The sequence below is a fragment of the Grampus griseus genome (assembly GCF_964374135.1).
Source record: "Grampus griseus genome assembly, chromosome: 12".
NCBI lineage: Eukaryota > Metazoa > Chordata > Mammalia > Artiodactyla > Delphinidae > Grampus > Grampus griseus.
In genome coordinates this window covers 75,793,873-75,816,544 of record NC_139006.1, presented here as the reverse complement: position 1 = coordinate 75,816,544, position 22,672 = coordinate 75,793,873, and the positions used below count along the sequence as shown (strand labels likewise).

The 22,672-nt window shown below is 34.5% G+C and overlaps 1 protein-coding gene across 4 annotated transcripts in view; it reads right to left on the bottom strand.

The window, feature by feature from the left end:
* Nucleotides 1-585: 585 nt before the first annotated feature.
* RELCH (RAB11 binding and LisH domain, coiled-coil and HEAT repeat containing) overlaps nucleotides 586-22,672 on the bottom strand; it is a 121,942-nt gene continuing 99,855 nt past the window's right edge. For all 4 annotated transcript variants that reach the window (XM_082667671.1, XM_082667672.1, XM_082667673.1 and 1 more), the window contains 4 exons: nucleotides 19,290-19,406; nucleotides 15,454-15,542; nucleotides 10,803-10,873; nucleotides 586-2,341 (listed from right to left, as the gene is read on the bottom strand). In XM_082667671.1, the coding sequence (XP_082523797.1) occupies nucleotides 2,221-2,341; nucleotides 10,803-10,873; nucleotides 15,454-15,542; nucleotides 19,290-19,406 (398 nt within the window). In that variant the 3' untranslated portion in view covers nucleotides 586-2,220. The remainder of the gene's footprint in view (nucleotides 2,342-10,802; nucleotides 10,874-15,453; nucleotides 15,543-19,289; nucleotides 19,407-22,672) is intronic.

Here is a 22,672-nt window from a genome sequence, read left to right as displayed (position 1 = left end):
GAGCATAATTTCAAATTAACTTTTCATTACTTTGCAAACTTAACTTTAATTTGTATCATTTTTACTTCTGTTTAAAAAGAGTGAGGATGGGAGTTTTACAGCTTGTTTTGGAAGAACACACGCAGTTTCAGTGATTAGGACTGTCTTGTGTTTAAAGAATCCATATTTTACCATAAAAATCAATGTGAAGTCTTACTGACATTAATACATTTAACAGCATAATAAGGGGGACTCACTTGAGATACACTGTGTATCTTGCTAGCTGGTGCCTTTCCAAAAACACCATTAGCATTTAGATAAATGGAGTCACAAATTAATAAAAATTATCACATTAAAAATATATTATTTATTCACCAGGTAATAAACATACTAATTCTACTACAGTTCAAAGCAAATAAGAATTTAAACATTTTTTCTTTAAATCACCTCGGAAATGTATTAATTTTATACAACATAATCTTTTTTTAGTAAAAGTAAACTAAAATAGGTAATTTATATAGCTTATATTCTTAAAATAAAATATATTTTAATGAACATACACTTTCTCATTTCATTTTGCTTGGATGTAGGATATAGTGTTTCAAAATGAAAATAAACACACATAGTAAAAACCAAAACAAGTATGCAAAAACATTTTATTTATAATAGATCAACATTTTTGACATGAAAGGTAGCCACTTTCAATTTCTCAGGAATGCCTAGAATCCAACAGTTTCCGTAAAGACTAGTTACTTAACAATTATTTCACTGTAGGTAAAAGAAATAATTTCAGAATAAACTTTTTAAATGGCTTTGCCTATGGCAACTTATTTTATAAGCTTTAATATGTGGTAAGCTAGCTTTCCCAGGAAGTGAATATAAACCACCTATGTTCCAAGTGTATTAAACCAGTTTATACAACAAACATGACAATCACCCATTTGTATCAGCTGTGCTCAAAAGAGAATTCTCTTTACCAAAATATGCATTTTTCAAAAAGGCCTCACATTAACCCCTTAAACCAACCACCTCCCTTCTATGTCCAGGACCACTCTTTTCTACTTCAAGTTGCGTTACTTTAAAGACAACTGTCAAATTCCAGCGGAACAGTACACTGACTTAAGACTCTATGTAATATATATCAAACACAAGAATAGTCACTGACTTTAAGGGACAAGGTGATGACTAACCAGTAATAATTTAGCCAGTGTCATTTTTAGTTTAGAGGGAAAAAAGCAGCCCCCAAATGTCCTGAACTTTTCTGTACTTCTCTGTAACACACAGAATGAAAAGATAATCTCTGAAATTAAAATCATTAGAAAACATCTTAATAAAATGTTTTATGTAAATAGGTGTTAAATATTAGATTCAAACCATTATTTTCTTCTGTATTTCGGTTTGGGAAAAAATGTCACAATTATTAGGTCTTCTTACTTAAATTTAGTTTTGAGAATTTAAATCTACTACACACCAGTATGTAAAATTCACCTTGGTTAACCACTCCCCATGCTTCTGTGCTGGGTTTCCTCAGGTAAGTCCATTATATGCATGTAAGTGATGGGGAGGTTTAAATAGCACTTAAAGAATATTCATGAGAGTGCTGAAATATTGAAAGTTTCATTATTATCTACTTACTGTAGGATTTGCAATTCAAATTCATTGCAGTATTATAAACACTGTGTGAATGGAATGCACACAACTCCTACAGACACACAAACTGAAGTCCAAAAGGCACAGAGTAATGCTGGTGGCTCTTTCTAGTCAGTTAAGAAACAATAAAAAGTCTGCTTTATTCTTTCATAATTTAAATACTTAAGTAATCTCCACTTTTATTACTTTATAACAATGACTGCAAATTTACATTATTTTAAGTACCACTGTAATAGCTTAGTGTATCATACAGATATTTGCTAATATCCCATCCAAAAATTAAAAAAAAACCATATATATATATATATGTATATATATATATATATATATATAAAATTATTCTGAAAGACAAGAACACAGAGGAGGGACTTGGTACAGACTATCAACTCAATTTTTTATCACCACAGTTGTAACTCCAAAATCAACAGATATACAGCAATAATCAAAAGCAGTGCAAATATCTTTGGAGGTTAAGATAAAATTATAATGCAAGAACATAAAAAAGAAATAAAAAAAGGCAAGTACTTCAAGTACAAGGAACCAGTCTGCTTGAGGTCCATTTAGTGTTTACTGGGGGCTTCCTTCCTGCTTTTACTTCTTTCTCTGAAACACATTGGCCAACATGGCACCTGATGTTGTCAACTGGCCCATTTTGTTCAAAAACTTGGTCTTTGTATCTTCACTCACTAAGCTTGCAGCAATTGACATTGAGCTAGGAAAGAAATTTTGAGATTCGTGTAAAGCAATTAAAAAACTAAAATATCTATTTTTTCATTTCTTTAGTAGTATAACATTAATAAATGCATTCTGAACTGGTATCACAAAAGGGAAACTAGTATTTATGGAGTAGAGTTTTTTGGTACCATAATAGGTTAGCAGCTTTCATGTTCATTGTTTTTTTAAAGGAAGCAGTGAGGTATAGTGATTAGGAGAAAGTGTGGAATGAGACTGAATCTCGGTTCTGTCATTTACCAGCTGTGTGACTTTAGGCAAGTTATTTAGTCTCTGTTTCCTCATCTATAAAATGGAGATAATTCTAGTACCTACCTCACATGGCTATTTAGGATTATACGAGTGTAAAGTGCTTATTAGCAGTGCCAGGCACGTAATACCATGCTCTAACTGTTAGTTATTCTTCTTATTATCAGCATTACTTCATTTAATTCTTACAGCAACCCTGGGAGATAGATATTATCCCTATTTTCACAGATGAGTAAAGGAAATCTCAGTGAGGTCTTTAACAATCCTAGGACATATTACTTTTTTAGGGAGGCAGGGTTGGGGAGAAGAAACATGTCCTCAATTGCCAATTGCACTAGGTTTGATGGACAGTGTCAAATCTTTTCCTTTCTTTTTGATCAACCTTCTGTGTAGGAAGTAAGCACAATTTAAATGACTACTAAACACAGCTGGTTTATCATATTACTGAACAGAGTATTGATAAAGGACAATTTTTCAGTGATCCAACAATTGTGCTGTAATGGATTCAGTAATCCAGCTTATTGGCCTTGTGGCTTTGGCCAAGATGCTTTAAATCACTGTGATTCAGTTTCCTCCTCTGTAAAATTTTGCAACTGTTACTGCAAAATATCTTGAGGACTAAGTAAGAGAATATGTTTGAACATGTCAAAGACGACGAGTGGCGAGTGACGTACAGGAGCTCAACAGACGTCTGTTAAATCTACACATGAAGTATGTGCTGCTACCTAAGACCTCTGGTTCTATGTGGTCTTTAAAGGTGTGTGCTGAGTTACTCAGTTAAATACCCGACCACGATGCCCATCCGGAAAGTCTCTTCTTCCCATTGCCCTCCTGCCAGTACATCAACCTGGTCTGACCCTACGTGCTCTGAATACCCCTCTCTTGCTGCTTTTCCTCTTCCCACAAAGTAATCCTCCATGAGGCTCAGCATTTGGCTCTAGTTCTTCAATTACAAAACTTACTCATTCTATAAGTTTTAAGTAACATCTCCATAGGATGACTCAAAAATATTTATTGAATCACAACATTTTTCCTGAGGGCCAGTCCCACATTACCACTGTTTGCTACATAAAGCCAATGTCTCAAGTTTTTTTTCATACCCTAACTTTAGAAATAACTCCCCACTTTTATTTCTGAGTACAAGTCTTTCACCTCCTTAGGCAGCTTTATTCCTAGGTATGTCATGCTTTTTGTTGCGATGGTAAATGGGAGTGTTTCCTTAATTTCTTTCTGATTTTTCATTGTTGGTGTATAGGAATGCCAGAGATTTCTGTGCATTAATTTTGTATCCTGCAAATTTACCAAATTCATTGATTAGTTCTAGTAGTTTTCTGGTGGCATCTTTAGGATTTTCTATGTATAGTATCATGTCATCTGCAAACAACGACAGTTTTACTTCTTTTCCAATCTGTATTCCTTTTATTTCTTTTTCTTCCCTGATTGCCGTGGCTAGAGTGAACATCCTTGTCTTGTTCCTGATCTTAGTGGAAATGCTTTCAGTTTTTCACCGTTGAGTATGAGGCTTGCTGTGGGTTTGTCACATATGGCCCTTATTATGTTGAGGTAGATTCCCTCTATGCACATTTTCTGGAGAGTTTTTATCACTCACTTTTATTTCTTTACTTGCCAGTGGTTCTATCCTTTTCCTCTCTTCCCAACAGTGAATATAATGGCTCTCCATTTCAAACTATCATCAAATCTTGTGACTCTATTCTACAACATCTTCTCTATTGTTTACTTTTATTTCTAATGCCAATACTTTACAACTGAATTATTCCAAAAGTTTTAGATCTGGCATCCTTGCATTAGTCAGATTCACCTCTTAAATAATCACTTCTTTATATCACACCCCTTCTCAAAATCTTCAGTGGTCACTTACTACCTACAAGATAAAATATGCATGGCATTCAAGAAACATAGCAATCTAATTCTTATGTGTGTGTGTGTGCGTGTGTGTGTGTGTGTGTGTGTGTGTGTGTTTAACCAACCATCACTACTTAACTTCTAGACCCCCTTGAGTCAGGTCTGCCTAGTCTAATTGTTCAAACCATTCTCAACTTAAATATTTCTTCTTTTATCTCGTGTCTAGCCGTCTTTTAATTCCCAGCTCAAGCCCTATCTTTTCCATGATGCCTTTCCTTAACATTCTAGGTTTATAGTACTGTTTTTTTTCTGTAGGAAACAATGTTAAGTAAAAGATAAGTATGATTTTAGTTTGTATCTACAAAAACAGGATACATGGCTTAGATAATACTTGAGATACCATGAAGTCTTTTTTAAAAAAATATTTATTTATTTGGTTGCACTGGGTCTCAGTTGCGGCAGGTGGGCTCCTTAGTTGCGGCTCGCCAGCTCTTTAGCTGTGGCATGCAAACTCTTAGTTGTGGCATGCGTGTGGGATCCAGTTCCCTGACCAGGAATCGAACTCGGGCCCCCTGCATTGGGAGAATGCTTCCCTGGGAGTGTGCGCCACCAGGGAAGTCCCCCATCAAGTGTTAATGATATTCTAAGAAGAGTGCAACAATGATGCTAAGGAGTCTGGAAACCATAAGAGATAAAAGTGAAAGGAATGAAGAACGTTTGGTTTGGAGAAGAGAAGATTTAGGAGACTTAAGATACCTCTCTGTGTTACTCATGAAAAATGAGATATATAATATATATCTGCACAGCTGTATATATCCATAGAGCTCTACTGATGCACATCACAATTACCTGGGGGAACTTTTTGAAATGTGGACACCTAGACGTAACCCCAGTGATTCGGATTTTTTCCATCTGGGGTAGGGGACCCACGTATGTATTTTACAAAGCTTTCTAGTGAAGAACCATTACATTATGGCTTTTTTTTTTTTTTTTCTGAAGAAAGAGTTTACATTTTTATCAGTTAGACAAAAGGGTCTGACTCTGACCCCTCCGCCAAATGATGAAAACTTGGTATAGAGAGTAGATGTTATAGGAAGGGAGACTTTAACTCAGGATGAGAAAGGAATATTTTAAAAACAGAGTTGTTAAAAATGAAATGGGCTGCCTTGTAATGTCTTCTTACTGCAGGCTTTCAAGGGATTCTCAGATCTTTCCTTTGCAACTCATAGCCAACCAGCTGTCATTTCTTATTGATTCTGAATCTACAGAATCTCTTACTTCTGGCCTATCTTTAAAATTATTTATGTCCTAGAATAGTTCTCTCTCTCTCCACATCACTATATCTTGCAAATCAAAGATCACTATTCCTTCTCTTTGAAACCCCTATTTGATTTTTTGACACCACTCTGATTTGCCTCCTATTTCTCAGTTAAGCTTCTTGTAAATGCTGCACTTTCAAAAAAAATTATTTATTTTATTTATTTATTTTTGGCTGCATTGGGTCTTCGTTGCTGCGTGTGGGCTTTCTCTAGTTGTGGCAAGCAGGGGCTACTCTTCGTTGCGGTGCGCGGGCTTCTCCTTACAGTGGCTTCTGTTGTTGTGGAGCATGGGCTCATGGGCTCTAGGTGTGCAGGCTTCAGTAGTTGTGGCTCTTGGGATCTAGAGCACAGGCTCAGTAGTTGTGGCGCACGGGCTTAGTTGCTCCCGGCATGTGGGATCTTCCCGGACCAGGGCTCGAACCCGTGTCCCCTGTATCGGCAGGTGGATTCTTAACCACTGCACCACCAGGGAAGTCCCTTAAATGCTGCATTTTAAATGTTGGTCTAATTCCAGGTCTGAGCTCCCTTTCCAAGTGATATCATCTATCCACCTCTAGTCCTTACCTAAGCCTTTAATTACCACCTATATCCTAATGGTTCCTAAATCTCAAAAACTGCTTATAGTGTTTTTCTTCCTGTACCTCAAATTTTAAATATTCCTCTTCAGAACAGTTCCATTTGGTTGTACGGTGCCATCATTCAATCTGGGAATTCTTATTAGATTCTAGTTCTCTCTTACTCTAACCTGTTGCCATGTTAAACTGAGTTCACATTTGAATATATCTTGAGTCCATCTTATTCTCATACTCACTGTTACATATAGGCAGTAAAACATGGTGGTTAAGACCATGGTCTCAAGAACCACAATGCCTGGGTTTGAATTCTGGTTCCTCCACTTAGTAGCTAGGTGGCCTTTGAGCAAGTTACCTAACCTCTGTGTCATCTGTAAAATGGGAATAGTAATAGTATCTACTTCATAGGGTTATTATGATAAATTATTAGCAAATATATAAAAAATGCTGAGAATGGTGTCTGGTTCATGAGTGTATCTTATTATTACCTGCCCATCCATGCCCATACCTGCCTTCATCATGGGTTACTACAGTAGCTTTCTGTTCCACCTGCTTCTCTGTTGCTTGTATTCACTAGAGCATGGCTTCCAAAGCAGTGGTTCTCAAAGTGTGGCTCCTGGACCCAGAGTATTAACATCACCTGGGAATTTGTTGCAATTCAAATTCTCAGGCTCCATCCCAGATCTTCTGAATCAAAAACTCTGGAGATGGCACCCAAAAATTTCCAGGTGATTCTGATGGACCCTAAGGCCTGAGAAGCAAAGTTACTAAGGGTTGGTAAACTAAGGGTCACAGGCCAAATCCAGTCTGCTGCCTGTTTTTGTAAATAAAGTTTTATTGGAATGCAGCCATAGCCATACATTTCCATATTGTCAATGGCTGCTTACTGCTACAATAGCAGAGTTCAATTGTGTACTTGTAACAGAGACCATATGAATCGCAAAGCTTAAAATATTTACTGTCTTTACAGAGAAAGTTTGTTGACTCCTGGCCACAGGATAAGTCCAAACCTCTCATGTAGCATACAAAGTTCTTTATTAATGGTGCCCGTCTACCTTTATAGACTTATCTCTATTGTTCTCCCGTACATACTCTGTGCTGTAGCTTTAATTACAGTTCCCAAATATGCTTTTCTGAAACTTTTGTCCTTTGCACAGTGCTGATATTTCTGCATGTAATCCCTTTTCTCTTTTCTTTTGCCTCCGGTTGGAGGGTGGATCAGTTCATTACTTTGGAAACTGGTACATAAAGAGAAATAATTGAACATTTATCTTGTCTTTACTATATAAACGGTATAACTTGGTAAAAATAGTACATATGGGGGATGGTTTTCTTTCTGAAGAATTCTAGCTGACAAATGAAGAAGGAATGATAGAGTAATACATTTTGTAATTGCTAATGAATTAACGGATCTGGCATTCATCATTAATAGATGTTAACATCACCAAAAAAAGAGAGAAGCAGACATTACCTGCCTCACAATGAAAACACACCTCCTCCTATGTAGAAGTCTTGGCAAATAAAAAACATGCCCCAAACCTGATTACATCTCTAGATCTAGATCCAACTAGTAAATTTATGGGAAATACAGAGGAACATTTTGAACCACACAAGGGAAATGCAATTAGCAAGATTTGGACTGTGGGAACCTCTATAGGACAAATGACTCAGTTCCTTCAACAAGTAAATTGTATGGAGAAAAAAAGAGATACAAGGGGGAACCTCTGAATTAAAAGAGATTCAAGAAACATATTAACCACTTATAATATATGGAATGTTGGATCCTGACTCAAGGAAACAAACTGTAGGGAAAAAACGAACAACAAATCAATAATGACATTTACGAAACAATTAGAAATTTGAACAAAGGCCAGATAATAAATGATATTAAGGAGTTGTTATGGTGTGATGATACTGTGTTTATGTTTAAAAAAATAGCACTTATCTTTTAGAGATGTATATCAGAATATGGGAGGGGAGAAGAGTTGGGTATAGATGAAATAAAATTGACTATGAGTTGATAATTGTTGAAGCTGAGTGATGAGTACATGGGAAATCATTATACCATGTTTATTTTTGTGTTAATTTGAAATTCTCTACAGTAAGAGTTTAAAAAAAATGATAATATAGAGGATTTGAATAACATTTACAATAGCCAGGACATGGAAGCAACCTAAGTGTCCATCAACAGATGAATGGATAAAGAAGATGTGGTACATATATACAATGGAGTATTATTTAGCCATAAAAAGGAACGAAATTGGGTCATTTGTAGAGATGTGGATGGATCTAGAGACTGTCCTACAGAGTGAAATAAGTCAGAAAGAAAAAAACAAATACAATATATTAACGCATATATGTGGAATCTAGAAAAATGGTACAGATGAACCGGTTTGCAGGGCAGAAATTGAGACACAGAGTAGAGAACAAATGTATGGACACCAAGGGGGGAAAGCAGAGGCACGTGTGGGTGGTGGTGTGATAAATTGGGAGATTGGGATTGACATGTATACACTGATATGTATAAAATGGATGACTAATAAGGACCTGCTGTATAAAAAAATAAATTAAAAAAAAGTTAAAAAATAAATGATAATATAGAGGATTTGAATAACATGGGAAAATACGATTATAAATGTGAACTTTTTTTTTTCTTAAAAAGGAAGGTCATGTAACCAAAGCAATCTTAGAAAGTTACAAAGAGATTTCTTTCTTGTAAAATTCCTGCATGATAATTCATGAAATTTCATTTAGAATGTATTTCACATATAATTTTTCTCAGTTTTGGTCTAAAACCTTTTACATCTTAAACTAATAAGGCACCAAATAATTTTAATATTTAATATACAACAAATGAACAGAATTATTTGCTTTAATGTTAACTTTATGGATTTTGTGTTCAGAATAGAAACCTATCAAAGTATGTCTATTGTTTTATAACTTTCCACGGCTAAAATGATAGAAGAGCTCCCACCATTCTAGGAGACTAAAGCAAGAGTTCTGACTCATAGTAAAAGGCAAAAGACTGTGTGTGTGTGTGTGTGTGTGTGTGTGTGTGTGTTGGGGTTGTGGGTGTGGAGGAGTGTGTTTCTGTGTACCTAGCCTGACAAGATGAAACACTTATTCCTGGTAGTCAGTTTTATAAAGGAAACACCGTTGAGCTTTTCATGCCTAACAGAGTCCATTTAAGATCAACTGGTCAAGGTTACTTCAGAAAGAGTTAGAGTACACACAGACTACTTGTAAATTACTTCCTGTCCTGAAATGCCCAACTTTATTCTTTCACATCTATGTTCATATTTTAATTTCACTGAATCTTTGAATTCTAATTAGTTTGGTTAGAAGCATGGGACTAGAACATTCACAAGTTGACAATCCTTTATGCAGTGAATCAAGTTAAATCTTACAACTCCTCTCATAAATTTCTACAAACTACGTTCACCAGTGAGTCTCAAATCCAGCTACCTATCAGAATCTGTTTGGAAGCTTGTATTTATTTTATTTTATTTTTATATTTTACTGAAGTATAATTGATATACGATCTTATATAAGTTACAGGTTTATAATATAATGATTCATAATGTTTAAAGGTTATACTCCATTTATAGTTATTATAAAATATTGGCTATATTCCCTGTGTTGTACAATATATCCTTGTAGTTTATTTTATACATAATACTTTGTACCTCTTAATCCTCTACTCCTATATTGCCCCTCCCTCCTTCCCTCTCCCCACTGGTAACCACTAGTTTGTTCTCTATGTCTATGAGTCTACTTCTTCTTTGTTATATTCATTAGTTTGTTGTATTTTTTAGATTCTTCATATAAGTGATATCATACAGCACTTGTCTTTCTCTGACTTATTTTGTTTAGCATAATACCCTCCAAGTCCATCCATGTTGTTGTATATCGCAAAATTTCATTCTTTTTTATGGCTGAGTAGTATTCTACTGTATGCATGTATGTGTGTGTGTGTGTGTGTGTGCATGTGTATATATATATATATATACATGCACACACACACACACACACACACACACACACACACACATACCACGTCTTCTTTATCCATTCATCTGCTGATGGACACTTAGGTTGCTTCCATACCTTTGCAATTATAAATAATGCTGGCTGCTATGAACATTGGGGTGCATATATCTTTTCAAATTAGTGTTTTTGTTGGAAGCTTTTAAATATACAGATCCCTAGGCTGACTCAGAATGTTGAGGTCACAGAGAATGAGATAGAGATCTGAATTTTATATTTCCCAGATGGTTTATGGATTAGCATTAGAGAACTGCTGTTTTAAAGGATTTTCTTATCTTCCAAATTAATGACTACAAAATAACACAATATAAAACACCACACCCACCTAAAGAAAATTTATATAGAGAAATTAAGGTTAACTAAAGCCTTAAAAAAAGAATTAATGTCTTACCCTTGAGGCTCTTGGACGGTCTTGTTCTCTACTTTTTGTTCACATTCTTTTATCATGGAAGTTAAAATAACCTGATTTAAAAAAAAATGACTTTAGAGAAATACTGTTAACATAGTAAAATGCTACGGTTTAAAGTTTTTAATTGAATTTTTAATATTCCCATAAGCTAATATGTTAACTAAAAATTGAAAATTTTGGCAGTTACTTAGTTAAAGGAATTCACATTGGATTGCTAGACTAGGTACCGAAATAGCTTTAAAAGATCTCAATCGTATAACTTAATAATTCACTTTGATTTTCACTAACCTTCCTTCTGAGTCTGATTCCATTCTCCCTTAGCTTTCCCCACTATCTAATGTTAAAAGTAAAATTTACATACATTTAAAAAATACACATACCATGGTCAGACATATTTTCCCAGTAAAAGCTGTTCTGTCCCTTGTCCCTTGCTTTTTCCAGGTTGCTAAAAGCAAGATGCTCTATTTTAAAGTCTAGGGCAGAGACCAGATATAGGTCTGTGGTCACTAAAACTGGGGAGACAATGGGTGTCTAAGAGTTGCTATCACTCTTGCGGGGAGACTGAGTGAGTAATGGAAAGGGTGGAGGGATGGAAGCTACTGCCCCAAGTGCTGGCACCCACACCAGAAACCAAATGGCCCTCCTGAATTTTCTTGGCCCATATTTGTGCATGGAGGTCACTAGACAACAAACTTATTGTCACCCTCTATGTGCTAGGTATGTTTTTAGACACAGAGGATGCAGCAAATAGACAACATTCCCTCCTTGTGGAGAGCTTATGTTCCTTTGTTATAGACAACAAACACAAAAAATAAGTAAATCATATAGTATATTACAAAGTGATAAGGGCTTTGGAAAGAACACTGAGTGAGATAAGGGGTATAGAAGGCCAAAGTGAAGAATATTACCATTTACATGGAGGTGTTCTAAGCAGGTTTCATGGAGAGGATGATATTTAAGCAAGAACCTGAGGGACATGAGGAGTAAGTGTGTGAGACTCTGGTTAGAGGCTGAGCAAAGACTCCAGGTGGGAGTATGTCTATTGTATTCTAAGCCTGGAAGCCAGAGTGGTGGGTGCAGAGTGAGCAAGGGGGAAGGCAGAAGGTGAGGCCCGGGAGGTAAGGAGGAAGGAGCTGGGTCCTCTAGTGCCTTGCAGATTATGGTAAAGACTTTTGATTTTGTAATGTTTTCCCGCTCTCTCATCTGTCACATTACAGATTTCGTTTGTTTGGCTCTTTTCTTTTGCATCAGTGTTTTTTTGGGAGAGTTTTTGTACTTTCTCTTCCGCTCCCTGTATTGTCCGTTCCCTCCAGCATCCTTTTTCTTGTGTGTATATTTTCATCTCTGTCTTTGATGTCAGAGGCTTTTTTCAAATGGTTGGTGATCTTGGGATATCCACTAAAGACTGAGGTACTAAAACGTTGATTAGAATCTCTTCATGCATGAGTAAATTCACTTTAAGGTGACTCTGGCACAAACTTTCTGCCAATCTTTTTTTCCCTGCAAATATAATTCTGGCTGCCACCCCATTCCTGGAGCTAAGAAGGAGAAAGGTAATGAGGTTTCTAGTGACTAACTATACCTTTGACTTAATTTCCCTCCTTTCATTATAGCACTTATTCCTGCTCTCAGCTAGGCCTGATATCTCAAGTCTAGAAAGGAAAGCTCCAGTCTTCCACCAAGGTTCAAAAGGGAATCTGGGAGTCTGATACTTTCAAAAACTTTTAACCCTCCCCCTATTTTCAGTCCCACCCTACACTAATGGAAGGTAGTGAAAATAAGGCTTCTTATTTGTTCTATTCTACAAGTAGTCTTCATTTTCGATGCAAAAATCCTGAACAGAATACTAGTAAACTGAATCTACCTTCATATAAAAGGAATTATATACCATAACCAAGTGGGATTTATTGCAGTAGTGCAAAGGTTGCTTTAACATGTAAAAATCCATTAATATAAAACATTGTAAGAGAATAAAAAACACAACCATGTAATCATCTCAACTGACACAGAAAAAAAATTTGACAATATTCAACACCCTTTCATGATAAAAATACTCAAGCAACTAGCAAAAAAAGTGAACTTCCTCAGGCTTATAAAGGGAATCTATAAAATATACAAAGCAAAAATTGAGAAAACTGAAAGGAGAAAGACGCAACTCACAATCATAATTTTAACATGTCTTTCAATAGCTGATAGAACAAGCAGAATACAAAAAACTAATACAAATATAAGAGAACTGACTCATAAAATTAACTACCTTTACCTTATGGAAAAAAATCCATGGATCAATAAAAATATAATGGAAATGAGAATCTACTTTGAACTAAATGATAACAAAGCTACAATGCAGTAAAAGGGATGTGGCTAAAGGAGCGCTTAGAGCCTTAAATTTATGTATCGGAAAAGAAGAAAAGTTAACAAGTAAATAATCTAAGTCTCCTCCTTAAGGAGTTAGAAAAACAGAAAAAAAAATCAAATCTAAAGAAAGCAGAAGGAAATAAAGATGAAAATAGAAATCAATGAAACTAACACATAGAGAAAAGTCAACACAGCCAAAAGTTCAATATTTGAAAAGGTTAATAAAATTGATAAACCCCTATCAAAAGTATTTTAAAAAGAAAGCAAGAAACAAATTGATATCAGAAGTAAAAGAGGGGTAGCAATATAATAGATCCTACAGTAAGGAAAAGGGAAAAAAATAAAAGTATTACACAAGAATCTATTATTTACAGGTGACTTTTCTACACTTGAAACTTATAAAAAATCCAGTGACATTTTGTTATTAGAACTAATAATAAAGTTTCTCAGGTTGGCCAGACATAAGTTCAACATACAAAAGTTATATTATTTCTATACATCAGCAAGAAAGGGTTAAAAACCATATAATCCTAAAAAAGGTAGCATTGTAACATTATAGATATAAAGTGACAGTTTTTTCAAACAAAGTTATAAAACTTTATTAAAAGACATTAAAGGAGATCTAAATAAACATAAGATATAGTATATTCTGGATAGGAAGACTCAAAATCATGAAGTTGATGTCTCTCCCAATTAATTTATAGAATCAACTCAATTTCAATCAGAATCTCAATGAGATCTTTCTTGGAGTCTCATAAAATAATCCTAAAATTTACATAAAAATGCTAAGGGTCATGAACAGTTCTAAAAAAGGACAGGGTGCTGGACATGCCCTATTAGATTTTAGGACTTTTTAACAAGGCAACCGTAATGAAGACAGGGTATCAATGTTACAATAATTGAGAAAGAGACCAGTGGAAAAGAATGTTCCCTAATAACAGACACATGCATACAAGGAAACATCATCTATGATAGAGGTGGCACTGCCAATCAGTATAGACATGATGCACTGTTCAATAAACAATAATGGGACAACTGGTTATCCATATAGAAAAAAATGTAACTTAAGCACTACCTCACATCATACGTAAAAACTAATTTTAGATGGATTAAGAATTTTATTGTGAAAATACAACTTTAAACATTTTAAGAAGAAAGTATAGGAGATCATGTCATGGAACTGATCAATCAATCTATTAAAAAATTAAAAATCAGTGTTCAAATGGGCCAAAAATGTGAAAAAACATCAAAAATTGGAAAAAGATATTCATAAAACACAAAACTGACTGAATACTGATATTCCAATTATATAACAAACTTCAAGGAAATAATAGGAAAAAAGACAACCCAAAGTGGGAAAATGGGCAAAAAACCTAAAAAGGCTTTGATGTTAGTGAACATACAAATAATTCTCAAGTTTGACAATAATCAGGGAAATGCAAATGAAAACCATAATGATATACCACTTTATATCTACTGAATTTAAAAAGTCTAAGAATACCAAGTGTTGACAAAGATATGGATGAAAAGGCTACATACTCCTGCATGCTCCTATCAGGTCTGAAAAGTGTCCTTTCGGTGCAGCACTTTGATCAGTAGTGATCGTAGAGACAGAAGATTTGTTGGATTACTGTGATGGTAATGAATACGACGTACCAACAGACAGTGTGAAAGTTGAGAGAGGGGGTGTAAACTGCTGGGAGGAAAAAGAGATATGAGGGAGGGATGAAGGGAAGATTTTGTTTTTGTTTTGATTTGTTTAGGAGAGAAGAGTCAAACACAATAATAGTTTAAAGAAAAGCTGCTAGAAAAACAGGCTGAAGATATAGAATAGGAAATAAATGACAAACAGGGTTTTGGAGAATACAGGAAGACAAATAGAATGAAAAGAGTTATGAGGAAATGGAGAGAGAAAATAGAAACTTTGCTTCTAAGAAAGTTAATGGTCAGAGATAATACTGTACAGCATTTTACAGATAAAAAGCATTTCACATACACTCTCTTACTAAATTCTAACTATATTCAGTGAAGGACAGTACGTTATTCCTACTTTAGAGAATTAAACAGAATCTCAAAGATGTTGAAGGAGTGTCTTAAGATCTCATAGCTAGTAAATAAATCCATAAAATGATGCTGAACTAGACTTTAAAAAATTAGGCACAGCATATCATAATCACACCTCATATGGAGAAGAATCAAAGTCTATATAGGAGATATTAAAACACATGAACATGGCACTGATAATCACAGTGGCTTAATCATGATAGTAGCTTACCTCATGCTCTGGAGAAAGATGTTCCATGTCAATTCGTAAACATCTGAGACCAGGTAAGAAGTGATTAACCATTAAATCCTCTGAAATGACTTGAGATGAGGTAGTTAAGGAGATTAAAAAAAAACAAACTGGTATGTCCAACAGAACAACAGAAGAATATAGAAGAAGCAGATCTCTTAAATGCTGCCTATGGCATGCTGATCACTTAGAGCAAACAGGCTTCTGTCAAGCACGATCTGTATTTGTTGAGTTAGTTACTTGTCAAGAGGCAACTGTGTTTATTCCCACAAATCTCCTTATGTCAGTGGCATTGATTATTGTAACAGCACGTAATTTAATTACATGGTATGTAAACGTTATGAAATAATAAGGGTGAAAATTAAATCATGAAATTTAATTGGATGTTTAAATGAGTATGAAAAGTAAAAAAATTAATGTTTCCATGACAACTAAGTTGAAAGTTTCAGAAAAAATTGATAAAGGCCAGTTGCTTAAAACACTGCTGCTTGGATACATATAGCTGATTCACTTTGTTAAACAGCAGAAACTAACACAACATTGTAAAGCAATTATACTCCAATAAAGATATTTTAAAAATTGCTGCTTAATTATATATATGACAACTGTAAATATATACATATTTAAATATAAAGAAAAATATAAAAATCTAGAAAAATTCAGTACCCAGTATCAGAAATGTTTCTGGATTCTCTTTAAAGAAACTTAAGCTAAAATTCATAGACAATTATATTACGAATGTGGTTCACCTAAGAAAGCTGATGTTTAATTCTAATCAGCAGACACACAAAAGAAATGCCTCAGTCCTACATCAAAAGCTTGGTAAAAGAAATGACATTTATGTGTTTAAGTTAAAAGAAGTTCTCTTAGGTATATACCATTTTCCTGATTTCTTATTCTAACCATTCTGTTAAACTGACCCACACTGGTCCTCACTGAATTGGGCAAGAGAGCTTTTGCTGTAATAAGTTTAGTACTACTTATATTTCCTAGCCATATGAGTTTTAGTTGATTATATGACATTGAAAGGAGTCAGGAAAGCAGATGCATTTCTCAAACAATTCACCTTGTTTATTCACATTGCTTCTGACACATTCTCACCTATTATAGTTGTGAGCCATCTAAAAATATTTCTTATTTAATATTATACCATATTAAAGTGAAAAATGCCAGTAAATGAGTTCCTTTATGAAGATGAGTTAGTCTTTCTGAAAAAAATAATAAATTATATTAAGTAAAAAAAAATCCATATAACTACTGCCTTAAAAATATAGTTATAAATAAACACTAGTTGTAAATAAAACTCCTATAATTGAGTGACTTATAAATAGGTAGTTATAAAAATATAGACATCATTTGGTTGAACCAAATCCCTATAGATATACAAAGTTCTACAACCTAATGGCTATGTAGTTTTATTTTCTGGGTATAGGAAAAGTATCACCTAGATATATCTGTGAGTGACCTTTGGATTAGAGAAAGGTCTCTGATCTAGAGAAATCTGGGCATGGATTGAGAAACTGAAAATGGCCTTACTTGGTGGTAAGAGGGAAGACACTTTCCTTCTCCTCTCTCTCTACCCACTGTTTGGTCCTTTTCCCCCATGGAACCCCACAATCTTTCTTAGGGGATGGAAACTTAGAGATCATTTAGTCCTATCTGACGTTAGGAATCACCTCTACCTCATCTGTGAATGGTGGTCATAAAGCCTCTGACTGCTAACAATGACAGGACATTCAGTTTTGTAAGACAGATCTCTGCATTTTTAGAGAGCTCAATTTGAAAGTTTTTCTTATAAACACAATAAGCCTCTCCATGACCTCTGCTTGTTAGTGTTTGCTCTGCATTTTAGTTACACAAGCGTGCCTAACCTTTTTTCTATATAACAACCTTTAAAATAATTCTCAAATTATCTTTTCATCCCTAAACCATTTCTTTTCCAGGTTAAACATTTCTAAATTTCTTCAAATTTTTCTTAAACATGATTTCTTGACTTAATACCATGCCAAATGTTAAATAATATAGATTTCCTATGTCCCTATTGAAACACGATGTCGTGCTGAAAGGAATACTCTTGTGTTCTATCAGCTCGTAATTCAATAGAACAGCAGAACAGATATGGACAATGTGATTTTATTAGTGGCCATAACCACCCTGTTGACACAAGTACAAGTTCTGACTCACGGAGAACTAACGCTTTTAGTACTTGAACAGGGTCTATTGTTAAGATGGTTCTTCCCCTTACTGTGCTGTTATAAAGACTTTCTACTGTATTTTCTCTAGTAATATTCTGTACATACCTAAATACACAATAATATTCCTTCTATACAGACTTTTATGCTCTTCAGAAACCACTGCTTAGTCTATTTGAAAATTAGGTTAACAGAGCTAAAATTTTTAATCTTTTGACTTTCTCATTTTCCTTGAGGCATATTTCTTTAGAAACTCTGCTATATAAGATTACACACAACTCTTCACTTAAGTTTGTAAACATTTACTTTCGCAAAGTTTAGGGAATAGGTATAAGCGTATCAATGTTTTCTTTCTTTGACATGCCAAACTCTGACATGCCATTATTACTTTCTTGTAAGGGTCCTGTCACTTCTCCATTACTAAAGAGTCCTTTCTTGCTAATTCAGAATTATCACTTCCTCTTTTTGCTTCCTCTATCTTCTCTAAGTTGAAAATGCCAACAAGATAAATCAGGAATGATAGTAAGTTCTGCTTTTAGTGGCATTAAACTTATAGAAGGTATATGGTTAGTTGAGGCAAAATTATCAAAATATGGTATCTCTGCCCACTTTATGATCTATAGTATAAGAAAGTGGCTTATATCAGCCACATGAATAGGCAATTTGTAGCAGAGTCCCAAAATGAAATGCTCTCAACCACACATCGAACTTCAAGTTTTAACATTTCTAAAAGGACCGGTAGCTCCTTAACAGACAGCTCTGCATTTCTTTCTCTACCATCATTTTTTTTTCTGTCAAAATCATAATTCTCTGATTATGTTGTCTAGCACATATTTTTACGGTTATATTCAAGTGTTCAGCCGTTCACTCATTTTTCAATCTCTTATTTCCTCCTTTCTTGAAATATTCTGGCTTTTAATGGGAGAACCTAAAAGCTAGAGTTTATTCTGCCCATATTTATCTTTACTTCCTTCTTACTTTTATTTTACTAGGCCAAGGATATTAAAGAGAACATTTAACAGGATAGCTAAAGTTCACCGTTCTAGTCACAGTTTTGCTTTTAATTATAAAAAACAGAAGTCACTAATGCCTTTAAGTTTTAGTTTAGTCATTTATAAAATGTAGTGGTTGACATGGGTTAGATGATCTCTGAGCTTTCCTCCAGTTCCACCATCACTGCAAATGATTAACCATGGTGTCCCTGTATTTTTTTCAATGAGTGATATCTCTCCAAGAGGTATTCACAGGATCATAAAGACTGTTAAACATTCATTTAAAATGAATGCCAGGACACATACAAGGATTCCTTTTGATTAACAGAAGCCTCAGTTATAACTCATTGCTTGCTTAGTTATATAGCTGATTAACATACATACAATTTTAGTCAATGTTTTCAAAACTATGGAACATATAAACACAGAAGACTTAAAGTTATCTTTTAAAATTATGAGATGGCTAGAATAAGGAGCCATCTTATGGGGCAAGTCAACTCAAATTTTTAATCTTCTACTTAATTACTTCTTAGTTAAGTTGAAGAAAAAAATTCTACTTCTCAATCTTTAACAACTGAGGTTCACTGTAAGACTGATTATTAAATATAGAAATACATTAATAAAGCAAGGATACAACAACAGGAAAGTGCACTGTAGGCTTCAAAAAGATGGGTAGCAATATCCAGTCTTTTAGAATCCACGATTTGTAAGTTGTTCACCAAGGCTAACTTATGCAAATGTGGTATAACAACTGAAAAAAGAAAAAGAAATTATTAATTTTAATCTAAAACATGCTTATACATTAAAAAAAATTTTTTCATTTTATTTTATAAAATTTTATTTTAATTCTGGATGATTTCGAAAGATTACCCACATCCCATACTTGCTTTTTCGTCCTAGGGAAGAAAGCATGTTTTTCAGAATAAATAGTGATCTAGAATTTGGGAGAAATAGATTATAGCATGCCATTATAACCTAATTATGATGATGTATACAGGTCATTTGGCTTCACTGCAATTCAGTTTCCCAATTTGAAAAATGAAAGCCAAATAAACAAATGTAAACAACCTACCTCTTGTGTTATTATCAGCTTTATAAATAAGTTTATATAAATCTTGTATTACTGTTGCTATTAAAAAGATAAATACAGTATACTGATTCATTTTCAATATCAAATTATTTCACTACTTCATGAAACTATTATTAGCTTTAGTTTCTCAAGTTCTTAGCAAAGACCAGTGTCAAATAGCACTGGTGGTTGAGTTTTCAAGTCACCTAATGGGCTCAATATCTTATATCTCAATGAATAGTGTAAAATTTCAAAAATACAGACAACACATTGCTAAAATTAAAGTGGTGGTCCAAGAAACAGTAACCATTTCAGTAGCACTGAGCACTCCTACTGCCTAAGATTATGTTCTTTAAATACCATTTCCCACTAAAACCAGGGTCCCTTGCAGAAATGGCTTCAGGGTAAGTGATTATCAAATTGTTGATCACATGGTCCCATTCTAGTCCCTGCTTGGTTGGGGGACCCAAAACATGGTTCATAAGCACATACTTCTGACCAACTGTAGTGACTTCATTCATGTCTACCTTAAGCTTGTATATGTTAAAGCCACAATCTCCTTCTAGAAAAATCTCCTGCTTCCTCAATAAACCACTACTATAATTACAACTTTTATGCACCTTAGTAAACGGTAAAAAACCCCACACAAACTTAGGATAACAATGGCCATTTTTAGGGGACTTTTTGACTTATCAAAATTAATAACAACATACTTCAGAGGTGCTCTAGAAAAAATAAGAAGACAAAAAACTCCAAATATTCATTGAATTCCCAATGAATTCACTGAAACTCCGATTCATTAACTGGCATGCTGAGGCCTCAACAAAATGGTGGCTCTGAGACAAAGATTCTCTATTTCATTTCTGCCCAAACATTTTGAAACTGACCTTCCTTGCACTACTTTATCTATAAACACGTGGCCTCTATTCATTCCGCTCATTCCCTGATTTCCTACACAAGCAATCCTTTCCTCAGTGTTTTTCTCAGAAACTCAACAACCACACTATACAAGATCCCTTAAAACTGCTTAACTAGAAAACAAACCTATACAAGTTACTTTAAACTGTAGTCTACAGACAGTTAAAGGCTACAATTAAGGATATTCCTAAATCTCAGAAGATAGAAGTTTACTAAAGAATTCAACATTTCATTATATATGTATTGTCCTGGGCTACCACATCTGTACCAATTAATTCATTTAATTGTTAACCCCTCAGATGGAGATAAATGGTTAAAAGATTTAATAACCTAGATGTGAGTAATTCTACAACTGACCTTTGGTGGGCAAGGAAAACAGGAAATACACAACATAAGGCCACTTCTGAAGCCTTTCACTTAAGGGCAGATTGGACAAAGATTCAAAAGTGCGAACAAAATAAAGATAAATCAATAGGAAACTTTATAAAAATAGATTTTTGTAAACTTTTAAAAAATATTCTGGGGTAGATCCAATAGCAAAAGTGAAGGGAATCTTGTCCTCTCTTTTTGTAAATGAGCTTAGAGCTAAAATAAGGAACTTTGAAAAAAACTGATCTGAAATGTAAAGCTGCCATGTTAGAAAATCTCCAAGGTATGACTGAACATTTTCAGAGAGACTTATAAAGTTAAAAAAGTAGAAAACAAACAAACAAAACTGTATCATGTTCTGAATAAAACAAATGGCCCCTGAGATAAAATCAGGACCAAAAGGTCCTATAATAACTAAGAGTTGGGAGAGAAAAAGGGCCACTGGAAGAACCAATGTCTTCTATTCTCTAGGAAATAGAGGGAAAAATATCCAAAAATGCCACTCCAAGGAAGACATTACCACCCAGCAATTCTTTGTTCTTTCTCTAAACTCCTAACAGGAACTGTCTATAAATACAGATGGATAACAATATAGCATCCTTGTCAATATGGGTTCTACTTCATCTACCATTAATCTTATTAATATAGGACACTAAATTCCGCAGGGTAAAGTTTTAAAGCAAAAGAGAAGCCAACTGACTGAGTAGTAAATACAGAAGAAAAAAAATTTTTTTGTCTTAAAAAAAAAAAGTCTCGTTGTGTCAGAATGTGAAGGAAGATTGTATAAGACAAACTTGTGGGTATACAGTAAGTTGTAGAAGGCTTCAGGAATAATGGTTTACTACACCTATTCAAGCAGTGGAAACTGCTATTCTCAATTTTTTCTCAAGCCAATCTTTAATTGCTATTTTGGGACCATTATGAAAAGAATATTTCTCTTTTCTATGTGATACATAAATCTTTCTTTTGAGTGTACACAAAAAGGTTAGATCATATTCTAGACAGTTATTAACTCAACAACACGGCACCCACCAAAGACACATTGCCTATTCAGCCTATTCCTTGATCCAACAGCCAAGACTTATTCTCCTTGCTTCAGAGCAATTACAGACAGCCTCAAAAAAGTTAGTCAAAGCACCTGTAGAGGGTCACCTGTAAATCTGACGTTACTATGATGAGGAACTATCCCTAATGCTAACTAAAATACTAAGCGTTTTCCTGTTAACTGATTGTGAAATACTGTTATTTTCTCCTCATGCTACCAACACTATTACCCATTGAAAAATAACCTTGTGGTTGTTTCTGTAGTTCAATATGTGTTCATGCCCTCAACAGACCTTTTGGACACTGCAGTCCAAATCCTGACAGTATTTTTGTTGTTTATCTTAAAAATACCAGGTTAGATATGCAATAACTAGTCTATGGGAGAATCCAATTTTGTATGGAAACCAAACTGATGTAAGAAGCCAAACTTGCGGACTTTCCAAGAGCATGTCAAATTGCTAAAAATAAAAGGACTAAGGTATAACAGTGATAACTGTCATGCTTTTGGAGTAATAATTACTGGATGCTTTGATGACACCCAAAGAAACTGTTGTCATAAAGTAAAAAGTGATACTATAGAAACCGGAGAAAATGCTTTAGCAGATCATCATGCAGGT